Source organism: Ananas comosus, linkage group 6 (genome assembly GCF_001540865.1).
Source record: "Ananas comosus cultivar F153 linkage group 6, ASM154086v1, whole genome shotgun sequence".
NCBI lineage: Eukaryota > Viridiplantae > Streptophyta > Magnoliopsida > Poales > Bromeliaceae > Ananas > Ananas comosus.
Genome location: NC_033626.1, coordinates 14,241,291 through 14,268,330, shown reverse-complemented (window position 1 = coordinate 14,268,330; position 27,040 = coordinate 14,241,291). Strand labels below are relative to the sequence as shown.

The window sequence follows — 27,040 nt, the reverse complement described above, 5'->3', positions numbered from 1 at the left end:
AAATACATGTTTTATATGTATTTTTGTGTTATTCATTCTGTTGGAATGAAAGGTTGGATTTCGTCGCGAATCNTACCTTAGCCTCGCAAGCGAAGCAAGTCTTCTATGTACAAGATCCTATTGACAAAGATTGGCAGATTGTCATTCATACAAAACCAAGAGATTTATTTGATATGAACTCGGAAATTCCAATAGATGATATGGAGCTGCACTTGAATAGTACGTTTGAAAATATAGAAAATGTCATTATTAACGAAGAAGTTAGTTGGAGAAGACCTGATATGCCCGAAATTACAATTGACACATCTATGATGAACATCCAAGAATTGGTAAATGCTTGTGATGATGCAGAATGTGAAGATGAAAATGGTCTAAATTGAGGTTGTGATTTCTTGGTATCTTCTCTTTAGTATATATATTTTTTACAATTAATATATTATTTTATTAATCTATTTGAAGCTGCAATGGTTATTTGAGGATAACCATTTGTGAAGTTTGTTTATGCAATATTTTTTTTTTCTTGTTAAAATTTGTCTTCTAAATTGTTCTTATGATTTATCGTATTTGTATTCTAATGTAGCTATTTTTTTTTTCTATATGTAGATGGACTCTAAGGGTAAAGAGAGAAGTTCAAAAAGACCATATTCTGATCAAAGGGACTATGATGAGATGCTTCTTGGCTCGGACCATTTTCTACATGAATTTTTGCGAAACGAACTTCATTCTACTAAATCTCTAGAAGATCAGCCCGCCTTGTCACTTGAGCATGCACTTCATCATTATATGAATCATCTAGTTTCTAGCTTGCATCAAGAGCAACGCCCATCACTTACTTCTGAAATTCTAGATAACAATATTCCTGTCCAAATAGGGTCAACACAGAACCAGCATGATCTAGCTAAACAATTACCACGACAACATCATGATGGTCACTCTATTCCTATCCTCGAGCAGCCACATAGTGATCCAGCTATAGATAAACAATCTATTTTGGGAACCGTTCGGAGTCAACAAAGTGAAGATCCTCTACAAAATTCAACATTTCCTGAAGATTCTGAAGATGACATAGATTCTGAAGAAGATGAGGATATAAATCCCGGTAAGTGTAACATTTAAATACTTTATTTAATAGTGATCAAATGCTTTATATATATTCAAAAACTCTATTCTCTAAAATAAGACTTCTATGCATATTATTTTCTTATATTTGTATTTAAACAGATTCCATTGAACTATCCAAGAGGAAACGAGGGTGTACAAAGTTGCTTAAAATATTTAAAAGGGAATCTCCAAAATCTGTGAAGTTTAATAAGTATGGACAACCTATTGGAAAAACAGCTACTACTTTAAGCAATTTCTTGGGTTTGATAGCAAGAAATGGACGTGTCACTTCACTCCAATATAAGGATTGGAGGATGGTACCGGCCACTATTAAAGATACAATATGGCTGATTGTGCAGGTAACGATATTAAACTTTTTTCAAATTAATTTTTTTTATGACCCTTTATTAAGAACATAAAATTATATTTTATAGAAAAAATTCATCATTCCAGTCAGTGGAAAAAGATGGGTTATGATGTCTGTAGGAAAAAAATGGAGAGAGTTTAAAACTAGACTTAAGAAACACAACTATGACCCGTACAAGACATATCAAGAAAGGATAGCACACCGTGATGATCGTGTAGCTCCAAACGAATGGGAATATCTTATTAAGTATTGGAGTTCTGAAGTGGGACAGGTAAAATTATTCATACTATTAGATATTTATCATAAGTTGAACTCTAAATATTATGCAATACTTGAGAATTTTGGTAGGAGCGTTGTGCCAAAAACAAAACCAGTAGGGCAAAGCAAACAACTACACATACTTCAGGAACAAAGAGCTTCGCAAGGGTTCGAGCAGAGGTAACTTTTTATTCTCTAAAGTAATTTTTTAATTTATTATTTTTTCATTGTATATTAGATAACAATAAGAAAATTTTCTATATTTTATTAGATGGCAAAGGAAAATAATAAAATTCTGCCAAAAAGACACGAGGTTTACATAAGAACGCACACTCACAAAAATGGTGAGCCTATGGATAGTTGCAAAAAAGAAATAGTAAGTTTGTTCTATTCCTAAAAAAATTACTTAAATAATGAGGGTTAACTAATGAATATTGACTATATTTTTTTTTTTTGCATAGGGTCAAATTAATGAAATTTCTGCTCTTTATTCTGATATTGCGGGAAAAAAAGCTAGTAGGGATGACCTTTTTGCTAGAATACTTGGAGAAGATAAGCGAAATACAATTCGCAGTTACGGCTTGGGTGTTGCTGCCACAAAAGTATTTGGATTAGATCCAACTCGTGCTGAATGTTTAAGAATGCTTTCCGAATCTGAAAATGAGCATGAGAAGGAGAGGCATGAAATGCAACAACAATTGGATAATATGAAGCAAAAATATGAAGATATGCAAAATGAAGTGGCAATATTGAAGGCACAGTTTGAAGCAATAAGCAAAAGGCCCGAAGGCGTACCTACATCAAGGAGAAAAGATATGCAACATAATGAAATTCTAGATACTATACCGGTAGTAGAAATTAATATAGTAAACAATATATACATTCAGCTTATACTTTAATTCATTACATGCATCTTATATTTTTTATTTTATAGGTTGTAAACGCCAATGTTTGTCCAAAAGAACCATCATGGAATGAAGTAAGCTCTTTACAGTCTAGTTATGAAATTCCACAAAATCAGGTAAATTTTGATTAAAATTTTTTTCTATCGTATGATTGAAATTTTTACTATTCTATTATTATTAATAACTGCAAATCATCATAGTTGCAATGATAACATACATTGATAATTTTTTGAACATTTCGACTAGCTCAAGATTTAAGATCTTTAATAATAGTAATAGTTGCTTCTTGTTTATTCTTTGTACTATTTGTAGATTTTATATAAGATTGGATAATTCAATGATATCAAAATGTACTTATTACAATGTTAAAAGTTTTATTATTGGCATTTTTTGTTCATAATCTACTTATCTTAATTAAAAACATACCTTGAATTAACTTGATATCTAATCACGCTTTATATTTCTAATATAGGAATCTCGATCAAGAATGAAGAAGATTCGAATTGCAACAGATAATTGGGTTCTTTTTTACTCACTTTTTCAAATATTTTTTCTCATATTCTACCTTCATTTGTTAATTATGACTATTAAGATAATTCTGATTATTTTTTTGTTTCTTCATCTATTTAATAATAGGATGGAAGTGAAGTATATTTGAAGAGTTTAAAGAAGCCCCACAATAATGTAGCGCAGGGTACTCTTTTAAGTAAGGACCCAAAAACCAAAGTAGGCGGGGTCGAGTTAGGACCACAGTGCTGGGAAATTCAAATTGATATACCTATCATCCGCGTTGAACCATTGCTAAGATCATATAAAGGGTATCGAACCATCGGAGATGCCGTAGGAGCAAGTGTGGCCTGGCCATTTACTTTTGTACGTATTTTAAATTTAGTTATATTCTTCTCATATTTGTTGCATTTTACATATATTTCTAAAATTGTCTAAGAACTTATTTTTTGTTGTTCATTTGATCTATTCTTCAGATTAAACGCAAGTAGGATTGAAGATATGCGGTTTCACTATTCAAGCATTTTGGAAATCTTCGCAATAGAGGAATATTAGTTACTATTTTAATATATTCATGGTTGTGATTATTAAAAGACCATATCAACTATATTGTATATGGATATACTTAATTATGTCCTTGTGTTAGGTTGTTAACATTTTGAAGCACTTGTTTGTTATGTTTAATATGTACGTACGTACATGGATATGTCTTATGCAATGAAAGATTTAAATTTTTTATATTTTATTTGAAGTTGAAATTATTAGTGAATGGTATGATTTTTATTCTCATGCATGGTGTAAAATTAAAAAATATTTGATATTAAATAATAAAATATTGATAAATATTTTTTTATTATTGTGAATGCAGATTAATTGGCATTAATTCTACCACACTAAATAATTAATTTTAAAATAATAGAATATCAATTTTCATCACTACTAAGAAATGTTGCTAAAAGTGTTGTATTAGCAGCATTTTATTCATGCCACTAATAAAGATGTTAAAATTAGCATTTAAGAGCTTATTTAGCGGCATATTCATTATTAGTAAGAAATGCTGCTAAAAGTATTTGTATTAGCGGCATTATATACATACGCCACTAATTAACAATTTAAAATTAGCATTTAACAGTCCTTTTAGCGGCATATTTTAAATGACACTAATTAATTCACAATAGCAGCATTTATAGCATATGCTGCTAATACTTTTAGCAACATTGGTATAGGCGGCATTTAGTGTTATGTGCTGCTAAAAGCTTTAGCAGCATATGTCGAACTTTTAGCAGCATATATAAATGCTGCTAAAGGCGAATTTTCTAGTAGTGTGATGTATATTATCAAAAGGAGTAGATCTTATCGCTTCCTTAAGCGATCTAGTAACATGATCTTGAGGATTAGCAGAGATCTAACTGTGCCTATTGTATAGTTTCTCATGAGATTACTTCAAATGATTGAAATACTTTTCTTCTAAGAGTGTGATGTAGACACGGAAAATGATGCCCACTATCTTATCCTTACGTAAACATCTAGCAAAATTCAAGTTGTCAACTGTTTTTGATGCATGCCATTTGGTGTTGATGGGTTCTCTAAAAAAAAAAAAAAAAAAAAAAAAAAGCTTTTTTCTTATTGACTTTGAACTATTCGAGTCTCAAAACAAGGAGAAACAAAGAAGCAAAAAAAGCCAAGCTTAAAGATTAAACTATATATCTAGCCTTTTGACTTGGATGGAGACCTTAAGCCCCTGTTTTGGATTGGATATAAGAGGGGGGATTTTGTACCCAAACATGAATGATTAGGGGTGGGAACAAGCTATTGTCACCCATATTTTTTAAAAAAAATTTAAATTTAAATTTTAAATTTTAAAAATTTATAATTTATAATTTTAAAATTAAAGTTTATAATTTTAAATTTTATTTTGTAATTTGATATTTTATATTTTTTAAATTTAAATTTTAAAATTTAAAATTTTATATTTTTAAGTTTAAATTTATTCTCAAATTTAAAATTTAAAATTTGATAGTTTAATTTTAAATTTTAATTTCAGATTTAAAAGTTAAAATTTTAAATTTAAAAATAAAAATTTTAAAACTAAAAATTTAAATTCAAATATGACGAGAGAGATAATATTATTTTTCTATTTATAACTATCCATTATTCTTCTTATTCCATCTTATTTTTTCAAACGCTATTTTTTTTTTTTATTCCTGAGAGCAATCAAATTTTCATCGAAACATAAAATTGGTCTAGCTTTTGCTTATACAGTTATACCTGAACTTGTATATATCTCTAAAATAAGTACTTATACCCGAACCAAAGGAAAGTCTAAAATCTTATCAAAACGTGAGAACAAAGCTTACACTTGAAAACTTTTTCGTTACGTGTTATGAACATATCTCTAGTACTTCGATTAGGCCCACAAAGAGAAAATTCTAGGCCTATTAGGCCTACTAAGCCTACGAGGCAACACAAAACACGGCCCATTTAGATGGGCCGACCCAATATTGTTTGGGAGTGCAACAGAGTAGAGTGGAGCTCGTGGGGTTCGGAAGGAGATTTTTCGCACGATCGAGCGAAACGGAGCTCTCGGAGAGATCTCGATCGCTTCCTCCAAACCCTGAGAACGAGAGGTGCATTCTCATTCCTCTACTTAACTCTATTTTTCTTTTTTTTTTTGGTTTTTAAATTCTCGAAATGTTGAANTATATTTGGATGCCGAAGAAAATCCAAACTAAGAAGGCAAAAAAGTGTGTATTACATATCCCGCGTTGACACATTTCACAGAAAATAATATTGGAAGACCAAATACGTGCAGTGATCATTTCTTGCGATAATAATTTAATAATTATAATAGAAAAAAATAAAAATATTCTATGTTCATTTTCCGTATAGATAAGATTGCAGATGAAAGTAATGGTGATGTAGCAGTAGGCTCTTACCACCGTTATCAGGTTAGTTTTTTTTTTTGTGTTTGCTCCTTATACATCTACAATTTTTTTTTTTTTTGTATTAATTAAGAATATAATTTTTTATGATAAATCTTATAGTACAATAATATTGCAGGAAGATGTGAACATCATGAAGGAAATTGGAATGGATGCTTATAGATTCTCAATCTCGTGGAGTAGAATTTTGCCTAGTAATTAAGTATTCGTACTTGGTGTACTGTATAATCAACTCAAAATAGTTCTTGTGACTTGAACCCATGAAAAATAAACTAGTTAGCATCCTGCATGATTTTACTCGCAAATAAATTTGAAACTTAATCATGTAATGATATGTAGGTGGATGTCTAAGCGGTGGGGTCAACAAAGAAGGTGTTAAATATTACAACAACTTGATAAACGAGCTCATCTCAAAAGGTGTTGGTTCGGTGAATATTTAACGTGAAAGTCTTAAATTTAACTTCATTTGTTAATTAGGACTAAGTAACTTCGCATCCTGACTAATTTTTGTCACGTAATATCTGCAGGTTTGGAGCCATTTGTGACAATTTTCCATTGGGACTCTCCCCAAGCCCTAGAAGACAAGTACGGAGGGTTCCTGAGCAACCACATTGTGTCAGTCACCAGATGAGAAACTCCACTTGTATTGTTGTACACTTAGGCCGCATTTAGTTCGAGTATAAATAATAACTGCTTATCTCAAAAATAAATACAAATTCAAGTATGGGCAGGAACTAGGCCAATTTTGCGTTTGAAAGAAAATTGAATTATCTTTGCGAATAAGATAAATCGTGTTAGGATGATTAGATTGGAATATGAGGGATAGCTGTTATAATTTTAAATTAAAAATATTTTATCTAATTAATTAATATATTAGTTAAAATAATTTAATAAATTAATAAAATTATTAGGTATGAATATTATTTATAAGATAATAAAAAAATATTAATTAATTAATTAATTACAAAAAATAATTTAACTTTTTAATTAGTTAGTAAATTATTCTAATTAGATAGCTAGTAAAAAAAATAATTAGATTAATAAAAATATTAATAGTTGATCAATATAAATATTAGCATTAAATTATTAATAATTAAGTAGCTAATTAATTATAAGTAATAAATAAATTAATTACTTTATTATTTAAGCAATGGATAATAATTTAAATATATTAATTAGATTAATTAATAATTTTATACTATAATTAAAATTAAAACTAGACTTTAATTAATCTTATTCCCATTTGAGAACAAACTTGTTCAAGAGAAAGGATGGAAGAGCAATTTCTGCCTTATAGCATATTATATTAATTTATTTCACGGACCGAGAACTGCTATTTTTTGGTACGAAAATTTACAATTGGGAACAAAAGTGAGAAACAAGAGCTTATTCCTCCATTTTTTCCAAACTAAACGCTGCCTAAAACGTTTATAAGATTAATGTAAGAATTAATATTGGCTCTTGATTGAATAGAGGATAAGAATTATTACTGACTTTTTTGATACACAAGATGGCATTACTATATATCCATATAAATTCGCTCTTTTTTAATAAAAAAATTCTACTTAATTGTACGGCACCGAGTTGAGTGCAAAGTTTACACCTAAAAGTTGGGTGCAGAGATTACACCAAATCCATCCAAGTATTTAAGACAACTTTTTAAGATTTTTAGTATTAAGAAAATAAAGATATGATAAGATTTAGTTTGATATCCAAGATATGATGTGAAGTTTATCTTCATTTTTGAGTATATATAGATGAAGCATTTTATATATGCCTCATGAGATTGCAGTTATTTTAATTACTGCAATTTTGAAAATAATTATAAATTATAAAGCTAAACATCCTCTCGTTGGGCCATTTTAAAATAGATCTCTAACCTTTTGATAAGATCCCTTCAGCTTTTAGTTATTGAGATCTCCTGAACTATTTTTCACAGTTAGATTAAAGTTTCTATGGAAACTATAACAGTTTCAATTGCAGTCATGTGCGTATATGGTATAGTGAGTAGTGAGCATTATTTTATTAAAAATATGTATGTGTGTGTGCACGTATGTATGCATTGATTGAGAGCGTACGTGTCCATGCAGGGAGGAGTACGTGAAGTACGCGGAGGTGTGCTTTACGGAGTTTGGCGATCGGGTGCGTCGCTGGATCACGTTCAACGAGCCGTGGACGTTTTGCTCCAAGGGCTACGCCACGGGGGAGTTTGCGCCGGGGCGCTGCTCGCCGTGGGAGGTGGGCCGCTGCCGCGCCGGAGACTCGGGGACGGAGCCCTACGCCGCCTGTCACCATCTCCTCCTCGCCCACGCCGCCGCCGTCCGCCTCTACTGCTCCAAATACCAGGCACCAACTCTGTTTGCTGTTTTGCCTCTTCCACCGGCTAACTCTTTTTGTGTGTTTCACTTGTTAGATCATATAAAGATTAAAATCGTACATTCTGTTATTATTTCGATTTTCAAATACGGATTATAGATGGTGCTTTTTTCCTTGTATGTGGTTAGTCATGTAAAAGAGCGGGACGTTCTGAATTTATTCTCTTTTCTCCGGAGATCGCAAAGGTTAGACCGGAACTCCGGTTTGTTACAAACATTTATATATAATCTAATGTAAAAATGTTTAATCACGTTCATCCATTAATAATATATCCATATACATCCTAACCGTTAAATTGATTGTATCTTTATAAATCGTCTTGAATAGATAGATTGTAATAAATAGACTGTATCTTTATGGATCACCTTAAATAAATCACGTATGTCACATCCAACATCACATCCACATGCAACAGTCCTAAATGTTATCAAAAAGATCGATCTCCTTGGCCCTACTGTTAGCAAGTATGGTCAAATGTGGGAATTAAACTCAGAACATGGTGGAACTCTAGGAGGGGATTAACTGGTCTGATGCTAGATTACTCCCAAAAAAAAAAAGAAAAAAAGAATCGATCTAGTAGAAAATAATATAGGAATAGTCGCTAGTTGTAGGGAATTGAACCTGCAAACCTCTAGGGGGCTCAGGACCAACTCAAACACCTTGTTGAGTAGAAATTGATCATTTGATATCAAACAACCTATAAACAGTTTGAGCTGCGAGAGGTTAATTAGTTAATTTAAAACATGTGGCGTAGCATAAGTACTGAGCAATGTTCTCTATCTCATATATTACATTTCTTTTTTTCTTTTCTTGATATTATACTTGTCCCCCAACTAATCCCACATCATCTATGTATCTATGTATTGCTGCAGGAATCACAGAAGGGGAAAATTGGAATAACTTTAGTCTCACATTGGTTTGTTCCGTACACTAGCTCCAGATCCAGTGATGCCGCAGCGCAGCGAGCCTTAGATTTCATGTTTGGATGGTAATGCATTATAATTATACGTGAACTCAAACTAAGAATTGATAGACGTACCCTATTTACTACAAACTCAATTTTTTTTTTTTTTTTTTTTTTTCCGAATTACTCTTCTCCAGGTTTATGGATCCCCTAACTGGAGGAGATTACCCTCGTAGCATGAGAGCATTGGTGGGGAAACGCCTGCCTACGTTTACTAAGCAGCAGTCCGAATCGGTGAGAGGGTCGTTCGACTTCATAGGGCTGAATTACTACACAGCAAACTATGCAGATGATCTCATGTCATCCAACTGTCGCAAAACAAGTTACACCACTGATTCTCGGACTAATCTCACTCGTAAGTTAGTTCGAACAGTTTTTCCTGCAGTATATATATATATATGCTGTAAACTATTAAAATTATCACCGCACAATATATATAACTCTAGCGTACGATCGATGTTTCATGTTTCAGAACAACGTAACGGGATCCCAATTGGTCCTAAGGTGATTATTTCTCTTTAAAGTTAGTTGCATTCTAGTGTACGTAGATTGTTAATGTAGCAGATCGAAAAGTATGAACTTGCATTAATTTGTACATTCTATATTAATGCATGGGTAGGCTGCTTCGAATTGGCTCTATGTATATCCTGCGGGAATTCGAGAACTACTGCTGTACACGAAGGCAAAGTACAATAACCCAGTCATCTACATAACCGAAAATGGTCAGATTAAGTTATCATCTTGTTCTTCTTGATGTTGTTAGGCTGAACTATAGTATATCTACTACATCTAAGATATAAAATAGTTTGTATTTATTTTCAATGCATCAATCCTTAGTTCAAATTTAGTTATTGTTTGTTTCAATAATAACCAACATTTAAGATTCCTAACTCCATTTTACTCACGGCGGTAACTGTTGATTGTTTCTGTTCAGAAAATATACGCCGATTTCTCGTGTTCCTTTTTGGCTACCTCTGTTGTAGTTCTAATACTCCCCCTCTCAAAACTCATACCATTTGTTAACAGGAAAATATAAAATGAAAAATGGGACCAAATCTATGCGATGGTGAAGTTGTTTTGTCAATCACAGAGCATACGCTTTCTCGCTTTTTTCTTTGTAGGTGTAGATGAATTAAACAACAAAAATGCATCACTTGAGGAAGCACTAAAGGATGAACCCAGAATAGACTACTACAGCAAACATCTCCTTAATGTGAACAGAGCCATCAAGTATGTTTCACTCCTCCTGCCTACGAAAGTTGTTCAGAGGAACGAATTAATAGACTCATCTCGTCTATGGATCTTCAACACTCTACTTTTGCAGGGAAGGAGTCGACGTGAGAGGATATTTTGCATGGTCATTGTTGGATAACTTCGAATGGATTGATGGCTACACTGTTCGATTCGGTTTGATTTTCGTGGATTACAGAGACGATCTGAAGAGATACCCCAAGCGCTCTGCTTGCTGGTTTGAGAAGTTCCTTCAGAAATAAGACTTAAATCCTTAGGATCATGCAAATCTTTTAGGGCCAAATATTTCCCTACTCTTTCAAATCGGAACTTCCATCTTAAATGCTTGGCAGTGTTTCACTCCTTGAACTTTGAGCAGGAATATGTATGACTTATTAATCATGATGCACAATGCAAAAAGGCAAACATAGCATTGAAGAACTATTTTAGCATGGTTTCGTCATGATGACATGGTTTCATATGGTGACTCCCTTATATATGTTTGATTACATTGAAGAACTACTTAAGCATTCAATTGCCATGTGCCGCCGAACAAGGAACATATAAATAGGGAGCTCCGCTGTTTACTCTCTTTTTTAGTTGTTGTTGCTTTTTTTTTTTGAAGGCCAATTGGTGCAGAACTATGCACAGAAGTATTTATTATACTCTTGTGTCTCATTGTTTTCTTCTGCAGATTCTTCAGCATACACTCTCTTATTTTCGATTTTGGATTATTTCAGGTCTAGATTATTTGGAATTTAGATTGTCTCGGATCAAATCCTTGAAATTCTCAGTTGTCTGGATCCATGAACAATTGTGTTCGGGTATCTCAGGTTTACGATTTGATCACTTCATTTCGGTTTGATTTGTTTTGATTGCAGGTCCAAATTGGTTTAGGATGTTGGTGAGGAGAATGGCGGGTCAAGTTGGGTTTGGTCAGCTTTTCGCACCTCTGTGATAACTTAAAACGAGAATACGACCTTTAAATTATAGCCATTCTTTTTGTACCGCTGAGAAAAATACGTATAGAATCGCCACTTATGTAGCTCCATTTACAACAGAATACGATCCGCACGTATGCGTGACGACACCCAACATTACATTTGATTCCACCCGCTCTAACATTGTCATAAATTTTTGTCACTTTTAATTGCTCCTCAGAAACTATATACTATAAATATATTGGTAACATTCACTTGACAGTTACCGACCGTTTCTAGAGCAAGTGGTAAAGGACTTGGTGGTTGATACCCGAGACCCAGATTCGAATACTAATTGATTCACATTTCCAGCAAAATTTATTTATAAATGAAATAAACGAAACGGATAGTGTGCTACCTATCTCTAAAAAAAAACATTCACTTGACATTTTTGAAAGAGCCGCCACATCGAAAAATGTCCCAAACAAAAGTCTCGATGGTTATCTTTCAACGTATACTTTCTAATTTTAAACCAATTACTAATTTCCTTTATCTACTTTCTAACCAATCCACATACATTCCACAATCCACGCTATCCCGTAACACTTTTCATCTATATTTGTCTCTTTTCTCTCTATAAAATTGGTGTAGTTTCCTCTCTCTTCTCATTGATAATACTAGTATTGTATTAATAATTCTCCATGGCGTTTGAGGTTGGTGGTCTACTTCTCATCATCATCCTCCTCCTCCTCCCTACCTCCTCATTAAGCTCCGCTTCGGCTGTCCCTGGAAGAAAGAATCACACCGGTGCACTCCACCAGAGTAGCTTTCCCGACGGATTCATTTTCGGGACCGCATCTTCGGCTTATCAGGTATAGACATGGATGCATGTATGCTTATTTTGTTGAGGATCGTATAGTTTTGAATCTGGTTTAATTAAGTTTACCTTTCTGCGAACATACATGTATTTAGTATGAAGGTGCCGCGGCAGTCGGAGGGAGGGGGCCGAGCATTTGGGATACCTTCACTCACCAACACCCAGGTTGATCTCTCTCACTCACACACACACAAATAAGAAATGTTATTGTAACATCTCCTTCTATCATGATTTTGTAATGCAGCAACTACTTGTGAAAATCTACAACTGCATGTTTTTTTTTTTTTTTTTTTGAGAGAGAGAGAAAGGTAGAAATATATATACTTTAATTTATATTTAAAAAATAAACTCATGCAACTAGCTTTGAATTTGAAACTTTCAGTATCAACTATCAAGTCTTTAGCCAGCTATGCTAAATACAGTAACTTGAAAAATTAAGGAGGTTCAAAAAGCTACAATGGGCAAAACTAGAAAAGTGATATTAAGCTTTTAACTTTTATTAGGAATAAAAGCAAACTCATTAAATATCATCATACTTAATAACCTTACTTTATATACTAGAGTCTCATGTTCTGATAAAAAGAGTACAATTTTAGTAACCCAGACCTAGCCTTTCCTATATAGGCTCAAATTTGTAACTAATCAACAAATGTATTTATGCTGCAGAGAAGATAGCAGATAGAAGCAACGGCGATGTGGCAATCGACTCTTATCATCGGTATAAGGTGGGGTATTAACCATCCATCAGCATTTATTGATTATGATCTTTTTCATCTTCTATTTATCTCGCCTTAACTAATACTTTGCAAAGAGAAAATTTTGCATTAACCTGAGCTAATTAAACATGCAGGAAGACGTAAAGATTATGAAAGATATGGGTATGAATGCCTACAGATTATCCGTTTCTTGGACAAGGATCCTACCTGGTAAGTATCCAACCACACTCCTAAATGTAAATAGAAAATAACCTTATTCTCACTTTAAAACTCTATTAGGCGTGAATTGAAAATCTATAAAAGAGCAATTTGAGTAAAGCTACTCAACTAAGTATAAGTGCTCTTTAATTCTAGGTGCAAGAGAAGTAGAAGCTCCAAAAGTTTGTTTCAACTTTTGTTTAGTTTCTTGCTGCAGGGTTTTTTTTTTTTTTTTTTTTTTTTTTAAAGCCAATTTTCTTACTGAAAATTGTCTGCCATATATGCTAACTGCAGATGGAACTCGAGGTGGAGGGATCAACAAAGAAGGCATTCAATATTATAATAACCTCATCAACGAGCTCATCTCCAATGGTCTAAACAGTTCTTTTCATCATTCTCTCCTACTCATAAAATTAAGGTTAAAAAACATTTCTTCCTTCTAAGCTAACATTGTACTGTTTTTACCTGCAGGCATAGTGCCCTTTGTGACCCTTTTCCACTGGGACTCTCCCCAGGGTTTGGAGGACGAATACGGAGGTTTCCTAAGCCACCGTATTGTGTAAGCGAACCTGTTACTTAGAAATATAAATTTTACTTTGTTTTTTCCGCTCTTTTAACCTCCTAATTAATTAAGCTTTGATGATAATTACGCAGAAAGGACTTCAAAAACTACGCCGACATTTGCTTCAAGGAGTTCGGCGATCGGGTGAAGCAGTGGATCACATTCAACGAGCCTCTGACGTATTGTGCGCAAGGATACGCATTCGGCGCCTTCGTGCCCGGCCGATGCTCTCCTTGGGAGAACGCCAAGTGCAGTGCCGGTGATGCTGGCCGCGAGCCCTACGCCGTATGCCACAACCAGCTGCTCGCCCACGCCACGGCCGTCGAGCTATACCGCCACAAGTATCAGGTGCTCATCCAATCCCTCTCTCGAATTGCTGAGGCCTACGATTCCTGGCAGTCTTCAAAGTAGAGCAGATGGACCTGATTCTGTTGAAACCATGCATCTCATGCAGCAACAGCAGAAGGGACAGATCGGTATAACTCTGAACACAAACTGGTTCTTGCCCTACTCAAAGTCGAAGGCTGACGACGAAGCAGTCGAACGAGCCCTCGACTTCAACTACGGATGGTGAGCATCTTCATACTAACATAGAAGTAGAAGCTAAAGGAGATAAAATCAATCTTTGTTAGAGTTTCATCGTGTATTTCATTTCTTCGTAACTTTATAAACAGGTTCCTGGAACCGTTAACTCGAGGGAAGTATCCCTCAAGCATGCAAAGTTTAGTCGGCAATCGTCTGCCGGTATTTTCTAAAACGCAGTCCGAGCTGGTTAAGGGATCATACGACTTCATTGGGGTTAACTACTATACTGCAAGCTACACTTACAGTGTTTCTCCACCTCCCAACAATGTTAATGCAACCTTTTCCACTGATGCACAGATTAATGCAACAGGTAAAATTCATGACTGAAAGAAAAAGAAAAAGAAAAAGAAAAAGAATCTATCCTCATCCCAAAAGCTTCTTCTTCCCATATGTTGTTGTGAGTTCTGACACCATTAACATTTTTTAACATGAAATTACAGCAATTCGCAATGGCATCCCGATTGGACCACAGGTATGCATCATTACTTATCAATTTAGAGAAAAGGAAAAAGGTTTAGATCCACATGAACTAACCTGGGGTTTAGAAGTGAGATAGGTGACACAAATGAGATATTATAAAATGAGCTCTAAGGCCAGAGGTGTTTCACAGGCTGCTTCAGGATGGCTTTACATCTACCCACCAGGAATAAGACAACTCTTACTCTATACCAAGTCCAAGTACAACAACCCAGTCATTTACATTACAGAGAATGGTAAGATAGCCCCTTTCACATCCATTATGAAGCTCATAGTTCGGTACTATGAGTTGTTTAGCTAATCAAATGGCGAGCACAATGTGATTTACTTTTCTTTTGTTATTCTTCTTTAGGTGTTGATGAGTACAACAATAAGACTGCATCTCTTAAAGAAGCCCTAAATGACGGCACCAGAGTTAGTTACTACAAGAACCATCTCCTCTACGTGCGCCGAGCCATCAGGTGCTTTACGCTTCAAAATTTGGACTAAAATCAGTTGGGTTGTAACTTTCAGGTTGTAATTGTGCCAAAGAGGTATTAGATCTCGCACTTTTTTTAATTTGTTATGCTGGTCTATTTCAGGGACGGTGTCAACGTGAGAGGATATTTCGCCTGGTCATTGCTAGATAACTTTGAGTGGGTGGATGGTTACAGTGTCCGATTCGGGATAAATTACGTGGATTTTAACAACGGTCTGAAGAGATATCCCAAAAGATCTGCTCACTGGTTTAAGAGACTCCTCCGGAAGTAGGTTACTGGATAACATGCTATGCTTATGCTAATACTACATGCTAAAGCACTGACAAGAGAGCTGCTCGAATTTCTTGATATGTAATGATACTAGGAAAATAACCTTGTACTTGGCACTATATTGCAATGATTTATAAGATCTCCAGTTTTTTTTAAAAAAAAAAATGTGTGCTTGGGCAATGCAATAGCCTTAAGATTAAGATCATCCAAAGAAATGGGTAGACAAATGGGATGAGAATCAAAGGATAGATTATGGTGCAATTTCTAACATTCGAACAATTATCAATCAGCGCTAGTCGCCGTGGGTTGCCTACTCCTAACCTTTATTCTGACGTAAAAGCGACAAAATATGGCCTTAAATGATTAAGGGGTTATTTGACCCAAGCCAAATAAAATATATTTCGATAAACATGTGGATTTGATGCTAGGGGAAAGAATTTTCTTTTTAATTATTTTCTTCAGCCAATTTATTTTTGAATTACAAATAACTTATATACGCATAGATAATTTAAAAACCCAAAATAGTTTCAAACTGTACAATAATTTTTCAGTACCTGTCTCGCAAGATCTGTTGCTCCACTTTTCTTGTAAATTAAGTGCAAGTTATAAGCAGCCTCCCTGTGCAGGTTAGAGTAACCTGGCCTCAGATTTTTTTCTCTAGTACTTGAACCCTCATAGGGGAGCTTGGGAATTGGGTGGTCCTCCTCCTTAACTGCTAGAACCTTCTCATAGTAAGCAGCGGCAAGTGTAACAAGGCCGACTTGGTGGTAAGCCCGAGCTACATTGTACAAAGCTTCCTAAAATAGAAAACCACAACACTACCAAATTAGACATTCTATCGCTCGACCCCAATAGAAGATGGAGAAAGAGAGGCAGGTGAGAGGGCTAAGGATGATGACGAGCATGTGATAAATGCAAACAACTAGAGAACCTGAAATGGAATCAAACCTGGCTGTTGTCGCAGATGCGTAAATAATTGTAGAGAAATGCAAACCCTTGGACAACACACTGGTGCTTATTCTGAAGCCTAAAACCGAGAGCTAAATTAATCAAAGAGATGCCTGAAAGAAATTTAAAATTATTATAATTCCCACATTCATTTTCTGCGCAGAAATGATCAATCTGGTAGAGTGGTAGTTGAGACAATATACCAACACATAAATTAATAAGAGGATTATCAGGCTGCAGCTTGTAAGCTTCCAAATAATCACGAGTAGCTGCTTGATGCTGGCTAATTGCAGTAAAGTGATGGCCGCTAATAACTATTGGTGGTACACAGTCTCTCCATGCTGCCTTCATCCGGTTTAGGAATTTCCCCGAAAAGCGATTTTCCACTCTGCAAAGCATTAAGTTCAAAAGAAATAACTGTTTAATCCAACATGTAGAAACCGTCCAGAAAAACACCTACTTTTAATACATTCTAACCAAATTTATCAGGCTTAGCATCCGCACCATGAAAATCACAACAATAATTGTTCGATAAAAGATCACAACGATTAAAAATAAAGCAATTGAATGTGAACAGATAAAGCATCAGGAACTGGCATCAACTTTTATATAGAAAGCCTGAGAAACATATAAACCTGTTATAATAAATAAAAAAATATTTGAAGAACTTGTCTAGTAAATAAAATAGCATGCACCTGATCAGACTTTTCACATAGGCTTAAGGTTGAGAATTGAAACAACATTTCACGCAAAGCATGAGCTTTGAAGAATATATTGACCCCATAGCTCCAATAAAGCGTCGTTATCAATTACCTTGAAACCACTTTATAGAAGCAGTTCCATGCAGCATTGCTATAAGGATGTTGCTGAACTATATGACGTACATAATTGTATCCATGTTTCGGATCTCCAGTGCTATATGCTATTTCTGAAGGGAGGAAAACAAAGACATTAGGGGGGGAAAAAATCTGATGTTTCAGCAGAGCAACTCTTTGTACTCCCACCTACATGTTGACAAAAAGCTTACAAGTACTATTTGCATAGAAGTAAAAAATTCTGTTTACATTTTAAGATGCAAGCCTAGTCAGGCGATAATTCATTTCTAGTTACAGGCGAAATCACCAATAATTAGAAAAAGAAGACAATTCTTACGTGCACCCAATGATCGAAGCTCTTCTTTTTTCTCCTCAGATAATATATTGTTGGCCACTTTGAGAGTGCGGTTAATAATCTCCAGTTCCTCCCAATATCGTTTCAATGATGCCAATGCTTTGCAAAGCTGCAAATTACTCCAGAAAAATCAAAAAAGACTTTATGCCAGCTTTTTCTTTAGTTTAGAAACTAGCTCATAGAATTGTCAGGGGCAGAAGTTTTGGAACAGTAAGACACTATGGACAGCCCACAAATCAGTGCAGAACCTAAGAGTAATCAATACCAAATCACCTAACATAAGAGGGTACACCTATACCAACCAGCCAAGAATGGGGCACATAGTAGTATGTGATTTTTGGATAACACAGAGTACTAACTTGTGTTGAAGACAGTCATTTTCTATTCTAACTTTCCTGTAAAACTCATACATCCACTTCAGTATTCTAGTTTCAATTTTGCATACATCCTTTCTTAATTGCACAATATTCTAATTCATAAAGCATGACTGCTAACCATTCTATAAATTCTTCCTTTCCATCATAATGGACACATTACAATAACATAACTTTCTCCTTTTTAACCATCCTACTCTGATTCTATGCACAGAAAAAAAAAATTAACAAACTAGTTTATTCATGTTAAATCATCAATTGAATCTATTAAACATGAATAACAGAAAGCAACTATAGTGTAACTCCAGGGCTTTTATTCTGCAAAACATATATTTTAAACATATCCAATAGGTGGAAAGTGAATTAAAAAAGAGAAAAAGGCAAAGAAAATACTGACATCTAATATAAGTTGATAGCCCTCCATGTTCATTAACAGTCCTGGAAGAGGAGGTTCTTGTATTTCCTTCCGCTAAAGGAAAAAAAAAAGATGCTTTGAGCCATTCAATGAAGAGTACTCATAATATCAAATGTAACAGAATCATCAGAATTTTTAATCTACCGGAGTTTCGTCCTCTGAATCTTCACTTTGCCATTCCAAGCCAGCAGCTATTGCTGCTGCTTTCCTTTCTGCTCTTAAAGATGCCTTCTTTTGTAGCAATTTCTTTGCTCTAGCCGCTTTGGCCCTAACAACATAATAACAATGATAGCAGTAATATTAGAAATAAAATTCGAGGCACTTAAGTGAAATGATGTGCTTAGATAACTTACCGAGTAATCTTACTGATGCATAAACTAAAAACAAGCACAAAAAGGATTTCGGACCTGCTTTTATAAAGTAAAAACAAACTCTTACCTCAGAGTTTTTAGGTTATGCACCTACTCGATTTCCAACCAAATTACACGATCAAGACTAGCCAACCCAGTTAACTTGGTTCCATTTAACAAATACTTTAGTTCAGTTTGTTTTGAAATAAAAATAAAATATTTATCTTCAGTTTTTGGTTTCTATATGGAAACTAAAACAGAATGAACCAGGGATGTGCTTTTAGCTGTTCAACTAGGGGTAAATCCCTGCATTGATTCTTTGACAACATGTAATAATGGAAATCACCATTCATCAGACACTAATGCAATGGGACAAAAGTTTGTTATTATATATTCCAAGGTGATAATACTGAAGTGTTATGCCCATTCTGTCTAAAGCAAGAGAAAGAATATGGCTTACAACTCCGCTGTTGTTGCGATTGGTTTAAACCCGTGAAAAATGTTCTGAGGTTGTTGTTCACCCAACAACTTGGCTCTCTCAAATAGAACAGTTTTTGGGAGCTTTTTTGCAGGTCGCACCTGTTTAAAGACAGCACAAACATGACAAATGAAACTAAGGAACAAATTACAAATGAAACTAAGGAACAAAGAGCCTACCATAGAAGTCAAAGAGCGCAAAGTTAAACAAACAAATTAATGATCTAAGCAATAAAATAAAAGTGTCAATGACATAAATTGTTAGACCCAATACCTAGTTACATTCCACGACTGTAGAAAAAATAGAAGTTTCTCAAATTTTTGCGGGACACTACACTGATGCAGTAATAAAGGGTAAAAGTCGAAGAAATTAATGAATATCTACACATCTATATATGCTGGAAAAATATCTATATGTTGTGCCAAAATAACAGAAAGGATTGACAAAACAGTTCAAATGCTTTTCTGGGAAGTCTCTTTCACACAAGCATCACTACGGATTTGAAGCCTTATAGTCATCATTATTCTTGCAAAAGAAGCACAAGAGAAAAACTTAACCAACTTAACTAAGAAGAAAAATTACAATAATTTTACAGGAATAACAATATTGTCATGGCAATGACCAAAACTTTGTTCCCAGCTTTGAACACTTTGTTGGAAGGACTATATCAAACCATTTATGCACATAGAAAGATAACATTGCAAAAGAGATTATAGATTCCACAAAGTTCCCAAATCACTGACTCTTGCTATGAAACCTAGAAAGCAAGGGCAATTATATTTCCTAATCAATTCCCATAATAAATAGTTATATCAGGACAGAAAATTACTGCTTTGTTGCTATGCCGAAAACAAACAAAGAGAACACTTAAACCTTCTGCTAAATAGTTATTCAGTTCAAAGCTAACCTAAAGCAAGTATAAAAATATTGCAGCAGCTTAAAATTGTTATTCTCAGTGAAATAGGAATGAAATAATGATGGCTTCAGTCTTCTGATTGCCATAAAAGCCAAAGTACTAAAATCAAAGCTTAATGTAGTAACAGTTTTCAAATCACTCAATACGGGGAAAAAAATGTATAATCATCATCAGAAGAAAGCTCAAATTTACCTTCTGATTCATGGATTCAATAATTAATGTTTCACGAAGTGATGGAAAGATAGTATCAGCAAAGGCTTCCAGCATCCCTTTGTCACGATAAACTTTTGCAAGCTGCAATTTAATTTTCCCATTAAGCCACCAAGGTTTGGATTGTGCAATATCTGTATCAAGGAGTGGTTATGTAAAATCTGGAATGATGTCAATAAAAATTACAACCACCTTGACTCTATAAATCAGTCCTCAGCTTGAGTTACCTGAATTGTTAGGAGGGGAAAGCAAAATAATAGTTTCATCTTCCTTTCCCTCTTCTACAAGGGCGGAGGATAGAGTCAATCGGATATCAATGTCATCTTCCATTTTAGATAAAGCTGAAAAAGACCATGAATTCAGTAAAAGAATAAGAAATCAACAATACTCATTCCAAATAACTTTGTAGAGCTAACTAAAAGATACCAACAGTCTGATTCTAATAGTTGTTCTTGCAGCTTAGCAATGGTGAAAGATGGAGAAAAGGACCTTTGTAGAAGAACGGAATAGCTTTTCCACTTTCCTTCATGGATATGTAACATTGAGCAACTTTAAGATACAATTTACCCTGCAGATAATTGAAATAAGAGAAGTTACCAATAATCCTTTACAAAGAAACAAAGTAAAATAAACAAAATAAAAAACACATGATAAATCACTATGATAGAACTGTCAACATTGAGTAATGTAAATAAGAAGTTTTTGCACATTGTCACATAAAAACGAAATGCAACAATATAAGCAAATCACATTTTTATCACCAACAATTTCCTCTAGCATGGAGTACAATTTTACTGCATAATCATACTGCCCCAAAGAAGCAAATGAGTCAGCAACTTCCAATATCCAATCTCCTTTATCCGGAGAATTTTCCATTTGAATATCCTGAAAAAATACCTGCAAATGGACGGAAGCCCAATAGAAAGAGAAGAAATCTGAATAAGAATGTAATTCAAACTAACAACAATATTTGCACAATATCGATATCAGATTTTTTTTCAAAAAAAAAATTGATGTGATGTCACATAGGTAGAAAGCAAGAACGGAGGAAAAAATAAACAAAAGAAGCACTTAATAGTCTGATTTTGTGAGTGAATTAGTTATATGGGAAAGTAACAGAAATAACCACAAACCTCAGCAGGTTCCATCTCTCCAAGATGAGCATGGCAGATTACTTCTTTCGTGTTTAGATTTACAGGCAGTTTCTCAAAGCCAAGTGCTAGCCGGGTATTCTCGATATGCCTAAGTGCCTCATTATGTGCATTTTTGTCCATATACAAGGAAACTAGAAGATCTACAACATTCAAGTCCGCTTTAGAATTAGGAAGATTGACATGATCTTCAAGTAAACTGATTGCCATGTCATGTAGACCACATTTCCGATACATCTGAAAGAAGCGAAAGAGAAAAAGAAAGGCTCAGTAAAAAAATAAAAATAAAAATAAAAATAAAAACAAAAATAAAAAAATTCCAAACTGTGAAGATTTTTATAACTAAAGATCTTTTAGAGAGCTATTTTTTAGATACTATATAAAAAAATTCATAATAGTAATATCCATATATTTGAAAGTAAGATGCACATTATGTAGGCGAATATAACATTAGAAGCTCTAATGCAAACAATAACTTGTAGAATAAGAACCTTTGAGGCCATTTTGCGTGCTTCAATGTTGGCGGGATAGATCTCTAGTATCTGCTCATATGATTCTGCAGCTTTCTTGTATTCCCCCATTTCAAATTGCAGTAAAGCAATGTCAAACTTAAGGCCTACATCGTTTGGATCTGCAGTTATAGCCTTCTTAAGACAATACATAAGCTGACCAGTATTCTTTTGTTCTCTGCGCCAGAAGATTCAAAACAGTCAGCGCTAGAGCCACCAGTTGTCTATTAGAAAGAATGAAATAACCCAACAGTTGGACAAGGAAAAAAAGGGTTCAAAACTGATACTAATGGGACTGTAGAAGTAAGAAATGTTGGATGCGACCATTTGAGACATAATATCATGGAGTCATTTAAGAAAATAACACATGCATACGCACACATGGTTGTATGGACAAGCAAGCAAGGAATTAACAGACTGATAATCTGAAAAAGCCTTTTTTTTCATGTACTAATAAAGGTGTTAGCTTCACGAAATATAGCATACATAAGATTGAATAGCCAGTATGTTCAACAATGACATGTATATCTATAGTAGTAGCATACAAAAGATTGAATAGCCAGTATGTTCAACAATGACATGTATATCTATAGTAGTAGCATACATAAGATTGAATAGCCAGTATCTTCAACAATGACACATGTATATCTATAGTACGGAAGGGCAATTAATTGTTTTCATGTATTATCTGACAATGCAAGTTAATGAGTGGCAAAACTGGTAGTATTCCTAGTGCTATAAATAGGACCAAAACACTACAAAATGCAACATAGTATTGAAAGAATGGTCATGCCATTCTTGAGCTAAAATTCAACCAAGAAGTTTTGAAGGGCTTACATTGACCAAGATACAAGCTTTTTCCACAATGACGGATCCTTCGGTGATAAGTATGCAGCAAGGATGTGAAAATTAATAGCTTTCATTCTGTCACCCATGGCTTCATATATTAGTCCAAGTAGATGATATGCATCAGGTAAATTTGGTGCAAGCAACACAACCTCTTCCAATAAAGGAATTGCCTGTATTCAGAAGAAAGATCAAGAAATAAATAGATAATGCAAGTGGATATATGCGTGGTTTCAACAATACCATGATTTGCATGACATTCTAGAACACAGTAATCATGCGTCAAGAAAATACCGGGTCGGCTAAAAATCATTTTACAAGACAAAATTCAACAAACTAAAAAAACATAATTATATGGTTAATTTCAGTTTGTGATAGTAGGTACAAACTTTCACCACTACCAACGTTTCACCCTCAAAAATTTATAGAAGCAAAGCAAATGTGTGCAAGCAAAGAATGGCTAACCTCTTCATAGTCTCCAGATGCATAATGAAGAGTAGCATCACCAATTTTCCGACTAACTTCATGGGTGAATTTATTCCTCGACCCCTTCTTTCTCCCTCTTTTCTTAGGCTGATCAAAGAAAACAGGCATTTATTTTATTTTTTTTTCAGAAAAGAAATTAAAATAGAGCTAGTCAAGAACTTGTGCAAAGAACTCGAGAACTCAATTCTCCTAAAACTCAAGCAAAAGCTTTAGTCGTTCCAAAACCAACTTTGCCTAACACTATATCGAAAAGAATGCATCAACGAAAACAACAGGAAGAGAACAAAATCGAAGTTGAAAAGATCATACAGCTCGCGACCTATTCCTCCTGCGCATCCCAAAGTTCATCATCTCATTGATCTCTTCCATTGTGGCGCCCAAGAACTCATCTCGTCGTGGCTTCTTGGAGGGCTCACCCCTACAGCAACAAACAGCACCAACAATCATTTAGCACAGAGATGTAAGAACAAATGATTCACGAAAAAAATAAATAAAATTTAGGGTTTCCACCGGTCTATTCGGTCCTGGAGGGCCTTGCGCTTCCGTTCGGCGAGCGCCTCGTACTCGAGCCGCTCGAATTGCTGGTAGAGCTCGACGCCGTCCGCGGCCTCCTCAATGAAGTCGAGAGGGTTCGTCTCTTCGTCGAATTCTATTGCGTATTCCTCATCATCACCTTCCTCCTCCTCCTCCTCCTCCTCCTCCTCCTCCTCTTCCTCCACCTCCGCTACATCTTCTTCGTTCTCCTTTTCTTGCTCTTCTTCGTCTCCTCTCCTCTCCTCTTCTCCATGCCGAGACCCTCCTCCTTCGCCTATCTCCATCTGAAACTCCCTAATAGATCCTTAAAAATTTTGCTAGGGTTTTGATGCAGGTCACGAGGATTGAAGGTCGTCCGCTTCGCCCTCTGTAAAAGAAAGGCGGGTAGGGTTTTTGAAGGGGATTAAGGGGGAAAAAAAAAAAGAAAAAAAAATTGGAGAAAAGGACAAGGAACGGAAGCTCAAAGCTCTCTTTCCGGATTGATTTTTTTTCAATTTAATAACTGTAAAATTATAAAAATTTAAAACAAAAGATATAAAGTTCAATTTTATTTACGGTTAGTGTTTAGGATTCAAATTTTTATTTTTAGATAATTTTATTATTTTACTAATAAAAATTTAAAAAATTAAATTCCAACTAAATTACTATTAAATTTAGTAAAATTATTAAGTTATTTGCATGAAATAATACAAATAAAATAATTAAAAATTAAGCGAGGATAAATTAAAAAAATAAATTTAACATTTTTTAATATTAATTTTTTAATTACTAAATTTTTTTATTAAAAATTTGAATTGTTAAAATTTTATTTATCAGCTAAAATTTTTCTTTGTACAAATTTCATCAAAGGGATGTTGGAGAGAGAGGGTTTGGGAACGACGAGAACTGGGGCGGAGAGAGGATGGCAAATTTCTCTCCACGGCGTCTGTTATCACGCGCGCGTCTCGGTGTTAAATGACGGACAAGCCCTCGGATTCCGTTGCCCGGCATTCCAACAAGCAAAAGCGAGAGGATTCGAATCAGGCTTATTATTCTCCGAGGATAATTTACTTTTAATTTGTTCTATTCTTACAACCAAAAATAAATAAATAAATAAATAACCATCCTAGTAATAATACAGATTATTTATACACAATTTTTTTCTTGTACTTGGTTCTCCCTTCTGTTTGTAACAATCTCCTCCACAATCATTCGCCTTGTACTGGTTCTACTAATAATGGTGTCTAGTACTGTACATACTCACGAGTTGCCGATTTAAATAAGGCTGGGGAGATGCTCGGGCCCAGCATTTCTTTTTCCACCGCTAAAATTGAGGACGTAAGAATAAGCAAATTAGCCAAGGCCCCATGAGATGTGTTGTCCCCCCCTTTTCCCTGCAGGCCTTAGTGCACTGGACCCACGAACACACAATGGATTAATTTGGTTTTGACCAAGTAGGAGATAAGCAAGTGATATTGCATACTACTGGTGCCAATTCCCCCCAGCTAGCCCTGGCCTTTTGCGCTCCGAATTTTGAGATTTCGATCTTTTAAGTGCCTGTTTAGTCTCGTTTCTTCAATAAAGGAACAAAAGTTTGAGACTTAAAAAGCAGCAACTCGAACTTAATTCTTATGTTTTGCTTGCATTTTAATTGATGCGGTTCATGAGTGACGTGGTAGACGTCGCCCAAGCAATAAACTTCTCTTGCTAGCAAAGTTGGAAAATGGGATCCATCTTGCCTTGTATAGTTGTATATAAAGAGCCCATACTGCGCGGTTTGCATCGGGTAACGGCTCCTTGGGTGACACAGAGAGCATGGAGGCATCGAAAGCTCTTCTTCGTCTCTTCTTCCTCCTCTTGGCTCCATGGATGTTATATTGTGAAGGATTGCATCAACATCGATCTGCTACACTCCAAAGGAGCAGCTTCCCAGAAGATTTCGCCTTCGGAACAGCGTCATCGGCATATCAGGTTAAGCTCTCCGAAATTTCTAAACATTTCTTGGAATCTGCAACACATGCATGTAGCAGCTTATGTTATCTAAGGATGGTGTAGCAGTACGAAGGCGCAGCGAGAGAATATGGCAAAGGGCCTAGCATATGGGATACTTTCACTCACCGATACCCAGGTTGATTTCTCTCTCTCTCTCTCTCCCTCGCGCACGCGCGCGTGCACACACAAACACAGATACACAAGAGTACACAGAGGGAAGCATAAGGATTTAAAAAAGTGTCGAAGAAAACGCATGGTTCATTTCCTCACCTTGAAAGGGATACTGGACCTCAACACATAAACGCACTTCAGACACAAAGAAAGTACATTTATACATTAAATGATACAAAGAAATTTGAATTGAGATCTCCTGCTATTATAGCATTGCATGTCAAAGAAGCATGTTCTGCAGAAATTTCTTTATTATGTCATCAACTAAACAGACTATAAGGTCTTTTTTATATGTTAATTTCACATTACACAGGGCAGTTTTGATAATCCAACAAATAATTATCTTTCTAGGAAGAATACTTTAAGATCTAAGACTACCTCTGGAAAACTATTATGTCCATGACATAACATATCCCTAAAGATGTCGGTCGGATTCGGGGCGGATTTTCAAAAACCCGAACCCGAACCCGACTCCAAACCCGAGACCCGAACCCGAATCCGAACCCGTCGGATTTTAAAAATCCATATCCAAACCCGAACCCAACCAAAAATCTGAAACCCGAATCCGAACCGAACCCGAAAATTTGAATCCGAAACAATTATTTCTTTTTTCAATATTTCAAAATATGATATATTAACTCTAAATTTTTAAAATACAAATTCAAATATAACATCAAATTTATATTTATATATATATATATATATATATATATATATATATATATATATATATATATATATATATATATATATATATATATATATATATATAGAGTA

The 27,040-nt window shown here is 34.8% G+C and overlaps 5 protein-coding genes and 1 long non-coding RNA gene across 11 annotated transcripts in view; 4 read left to right on the top strand and 2 right to left on the bottom strand.

Annotated features, from left to right (window-relative positions):
• Positions 80 to 3,883, top strand: LOC109711781. Of its 3 annotated transcripts, XM_020235001.1 has the most exons (11): positions 81 to 381; positions 604 to 1,099; positions 1,222 to 1,460; positions 1,536 to 1,739; positions 1,817 to 1,906; positions 1,998 to 2,102; positions 2,188 to 2,574; positions 2,661 to 2,747; positions 3,104 to 3,151; positions 3,268 to 3,504; positions 3,615 to 3,878. In XM_020235001.1, exons 2-11 carry the CDS (start codon positions 604 to 606, stop codon positions 3,627 to 3,629), a joined length of 1,908 nt encoding a protein of 635 aa, XP_020090590.1. In that variant the 5' UTR covers positions 81 to 381; the 3' UTR covers positions 3,630 to 3,878. The 3 variants fall into 3 exon arrangements, with proteins under 3 accessions (XP_020090591.1, XP_020090590.1, XP_020090592.1); XM_020235002.1 differs by lacking the exon at positions 1,998 to 2,102 and having other exon boundaries at positions 80 to 381; positions 3,615 to 3,883; XM_020235003.1 differs by lacking the exons at positions 81 to 381; positions 604 to 1,099 and having other exon boundaries at positions 1,293 to 1,460; positions 1,588 to 1,739.
• Positions 6,199 to 11,366, top strand: LOC109711413 (beta-glucosidase 12-like). Its single transcript, XM_020234428.1, has 10 exons — positions 6,199 to 6,274; positions 6,420 to 6,497; positions 6,608 to 6,695; positions 8,171 to 8,426; positions 9,329 to 9,444; positions 9,558 to 9,775; positions 9,893 to 9,924; positions 10,040 to 10,142; positions 10,542 to 10,650; positions 10,745 to 11,366. The coding sequence occupies exons 1-10, from the start codon at positions 6,214 to 6,216 to the stop codon at positions 10,911 to 10,913; spliced, it is 1,230 nt and encodes a 409-aa protein (XP_020090017.1). The 5' UTR covers positions 6,199 to 6,213; the 3' UTR covers positions 10,914 to 11,366.
• LOC109711454 (beta-glucosidase 12-like) lies at positions 12,201 to 16,028 on the top strand. The gene is made up of 13 exons (XM_020234493.1): positions 12,201 to 12,442; positions 12,543 to 12,612; positions 13,114 to 13,172; positions 13,298 to 13,373; positions 13,656 to 13,733; positions 13,833 to 13,920; positions 14,016 to 14,271; positions 14,378 to 14,493; positions 14,598 to 14,818; positions 14,949 to 14,980; positions 15,119 to 15,221; positions 15,338 to 15,446; positions 15,567 to 16,028. The coding sequence occupies exons 1-13, from the start codon at positions 12,272 to 12,274 to the stop codon at positions 15,733 to 15,735; spliced, it is 1,548 nt and encodes a 515-aa protein (XP_020090082.1). The 5' UTR covers positions 12,201 to 12,271; the 3' UTR covers positions 15,736 to 16,028.
• LOC109711453 (general transcription factor 3C polypeptide 3-like) lies at positions 16,152 to 24,556 on the bottom strand. Of its 2 annotated transcripts, none has more exons than XM_020234491.1 (18): positions 24,098 to 24,552; positions 23,897 to 24,005; positions 23,567 to 23,674; positions 23,093 to 23,274; positions 22,238 to 22,433; positions 21,729 to 21,983; positions 21,346 to 21,492; positions 21,085 to 21,163; positions 20,823 to 20,936; positions 20,578 to 20,729; positions 19,452 to 19,570; positions 18,786 to 18,909; positions 18,624 to 18,695; positions 17,835 to 17,961; positions 17,496 to 17,610; positions 16,886 to 17,070; positions 16,683 to 16,795; positions 16,152 to 16,531 (listed from the first exon to the last, which is right to left on the bottom strand). In XM_020234491.1, exons 1-18 carry the CDS (start codon positions 24,403 to 24,405, stop codon positions 16,262 to 16,264), a joined length of 2,775 nt encoding a protein of 924 aa, XP_020090080.1. In that variant the 5' UTR covers positions 24,406 to 24,552; the 3' UTR covers positions 16,152 to 16,261. The 2 variants fall into 2 exon arrangements, with proteins under 2 accessions (XP_020090080.1, XP_020090081.1); XM_020234492.1 differs by having other exon boundaries at positions 16,365 to 16,531; positions 16,683 to 16,761; positions 24,098 to 24,556.
• LOC109711456 overlaps positions 25,135 to 27,040 on the bottom strand; it is a 9,958-nt gene continuing 8,052 nt past the window's right edge. The window contains exon 4 of the long non-coding RNA XR_002216603.1: positions 25,135 to 26,108. This is a non-coding gene — a long non-coding RNA (uncharacterized LOC109711456). The remainder of the gene's footprint in view (positions 26,109 to 27,040) is intronic.
• Positions 25,961 to 27,040, top strand: part of LOC109711455 (beta-glucosidase 24-like) — an 8,791-nt gene continuing 7,711 nt past the window's right edge. For all 3 annotated transcript variants that reach the window (XR_002216602.1, XM_020234496.1, XM_020234495.1), the window contains exons 1-2: positions 25,961 to 26,071; positions 26,159 to 26,228. Coding sequence is in view for 2 of the 3 variants with exons in the window: in XM_020234496.1 (XP_020090085.1) it covers positions 25,970 to 26,071; positions 26,159 to 26,228 (172 nt within the window). In the remaining variant the exon portion in view is untranslated. The remainder of the gene's footprint in view (positions 26,072 to 26,158; positions 26,229 to 27,040) is intronic.

Coding starts and splice junctions, on each gene's coding strand:
- LOC109711781 (XM_020235001.1), top strand. CDS start 604: ATGGACTCTAAGGGTAAAGAGAGAAGTTCAAAAAGACCATATTCTGAT. Junction 1,100..1,221: donor AGATGAGGATATAAATCCCG/GTAAGTGTAACA, acceptor GTATTTAAACAG/ATTCCATTGAACTATCCAAG. Junction 2,575..2,660: donor AAATTCTAGATACTATACCG/GTAGTAGAAATT, acceptor TTTATTTTATAG/GTTGTAAACGCCAATGTTTG.
- LOC109711413 (XM_020234428.1), top strand. CDS start 6,214: ATGAAGGAAATTGGAATGGATGCTTATAGATTCTCAATCTCGTGGAGT. Junction 6,498..6,607: donor AAACGAGCTCATCTCAAAAG/GTGTTGGTTCGG, acceptor TAATATCTGCAG/GTTTGGAGCCATTTGTGACA. Junction 10,651..10,744: donor AATGTGAACAGAGCCATCAA/GTATGTTTCACT, acceptor CTACTTTTGCAG/GGAAGGAGTCGACGTGAGAG.
- LOC109711454 (XM_020234493.1), top strand. CDS start 12,272: ATGGCGTTTGAGGTTGGTGGTCTACTTCTCATCATCATCCTCCTCCTC. Junction 12,613..13,113: donor CTTCACTCACCAACACCCAG/GTTGATCTCTCT, acceptor TTTATGCTGCAG/AGAAGATAGCAGATAGAAGC. Junction 13,921..14,015: donor TTCCTAAGCCACCGTATTGT/GTAAGCGAACCT, acceptor ATAATTACGCAG/AAAGGACTTCAAAAACTACG.
- LOC109711453 (XM_020234491.1), bottom strand. CDS start 24,405: ATGGAGATAGGCGAAGGAGGAGGGTCTCGGCATGGAGAAGAGGAGAGG. Junction 23,675..23,896: donor GGAGGAATAGGTCGCGAGCT/GTATGATCTTTT, acceptor TTCTTTGATCAG/CCTAAGAAAAGAGGGAGAAA. Junction 16,532..16,682: donor GCATCTGCGACAACAGCCAG/GTTTGATTCCAT, acceptor TTTCTATTTTAG/GAAGCTTTGTACAATGTAGC.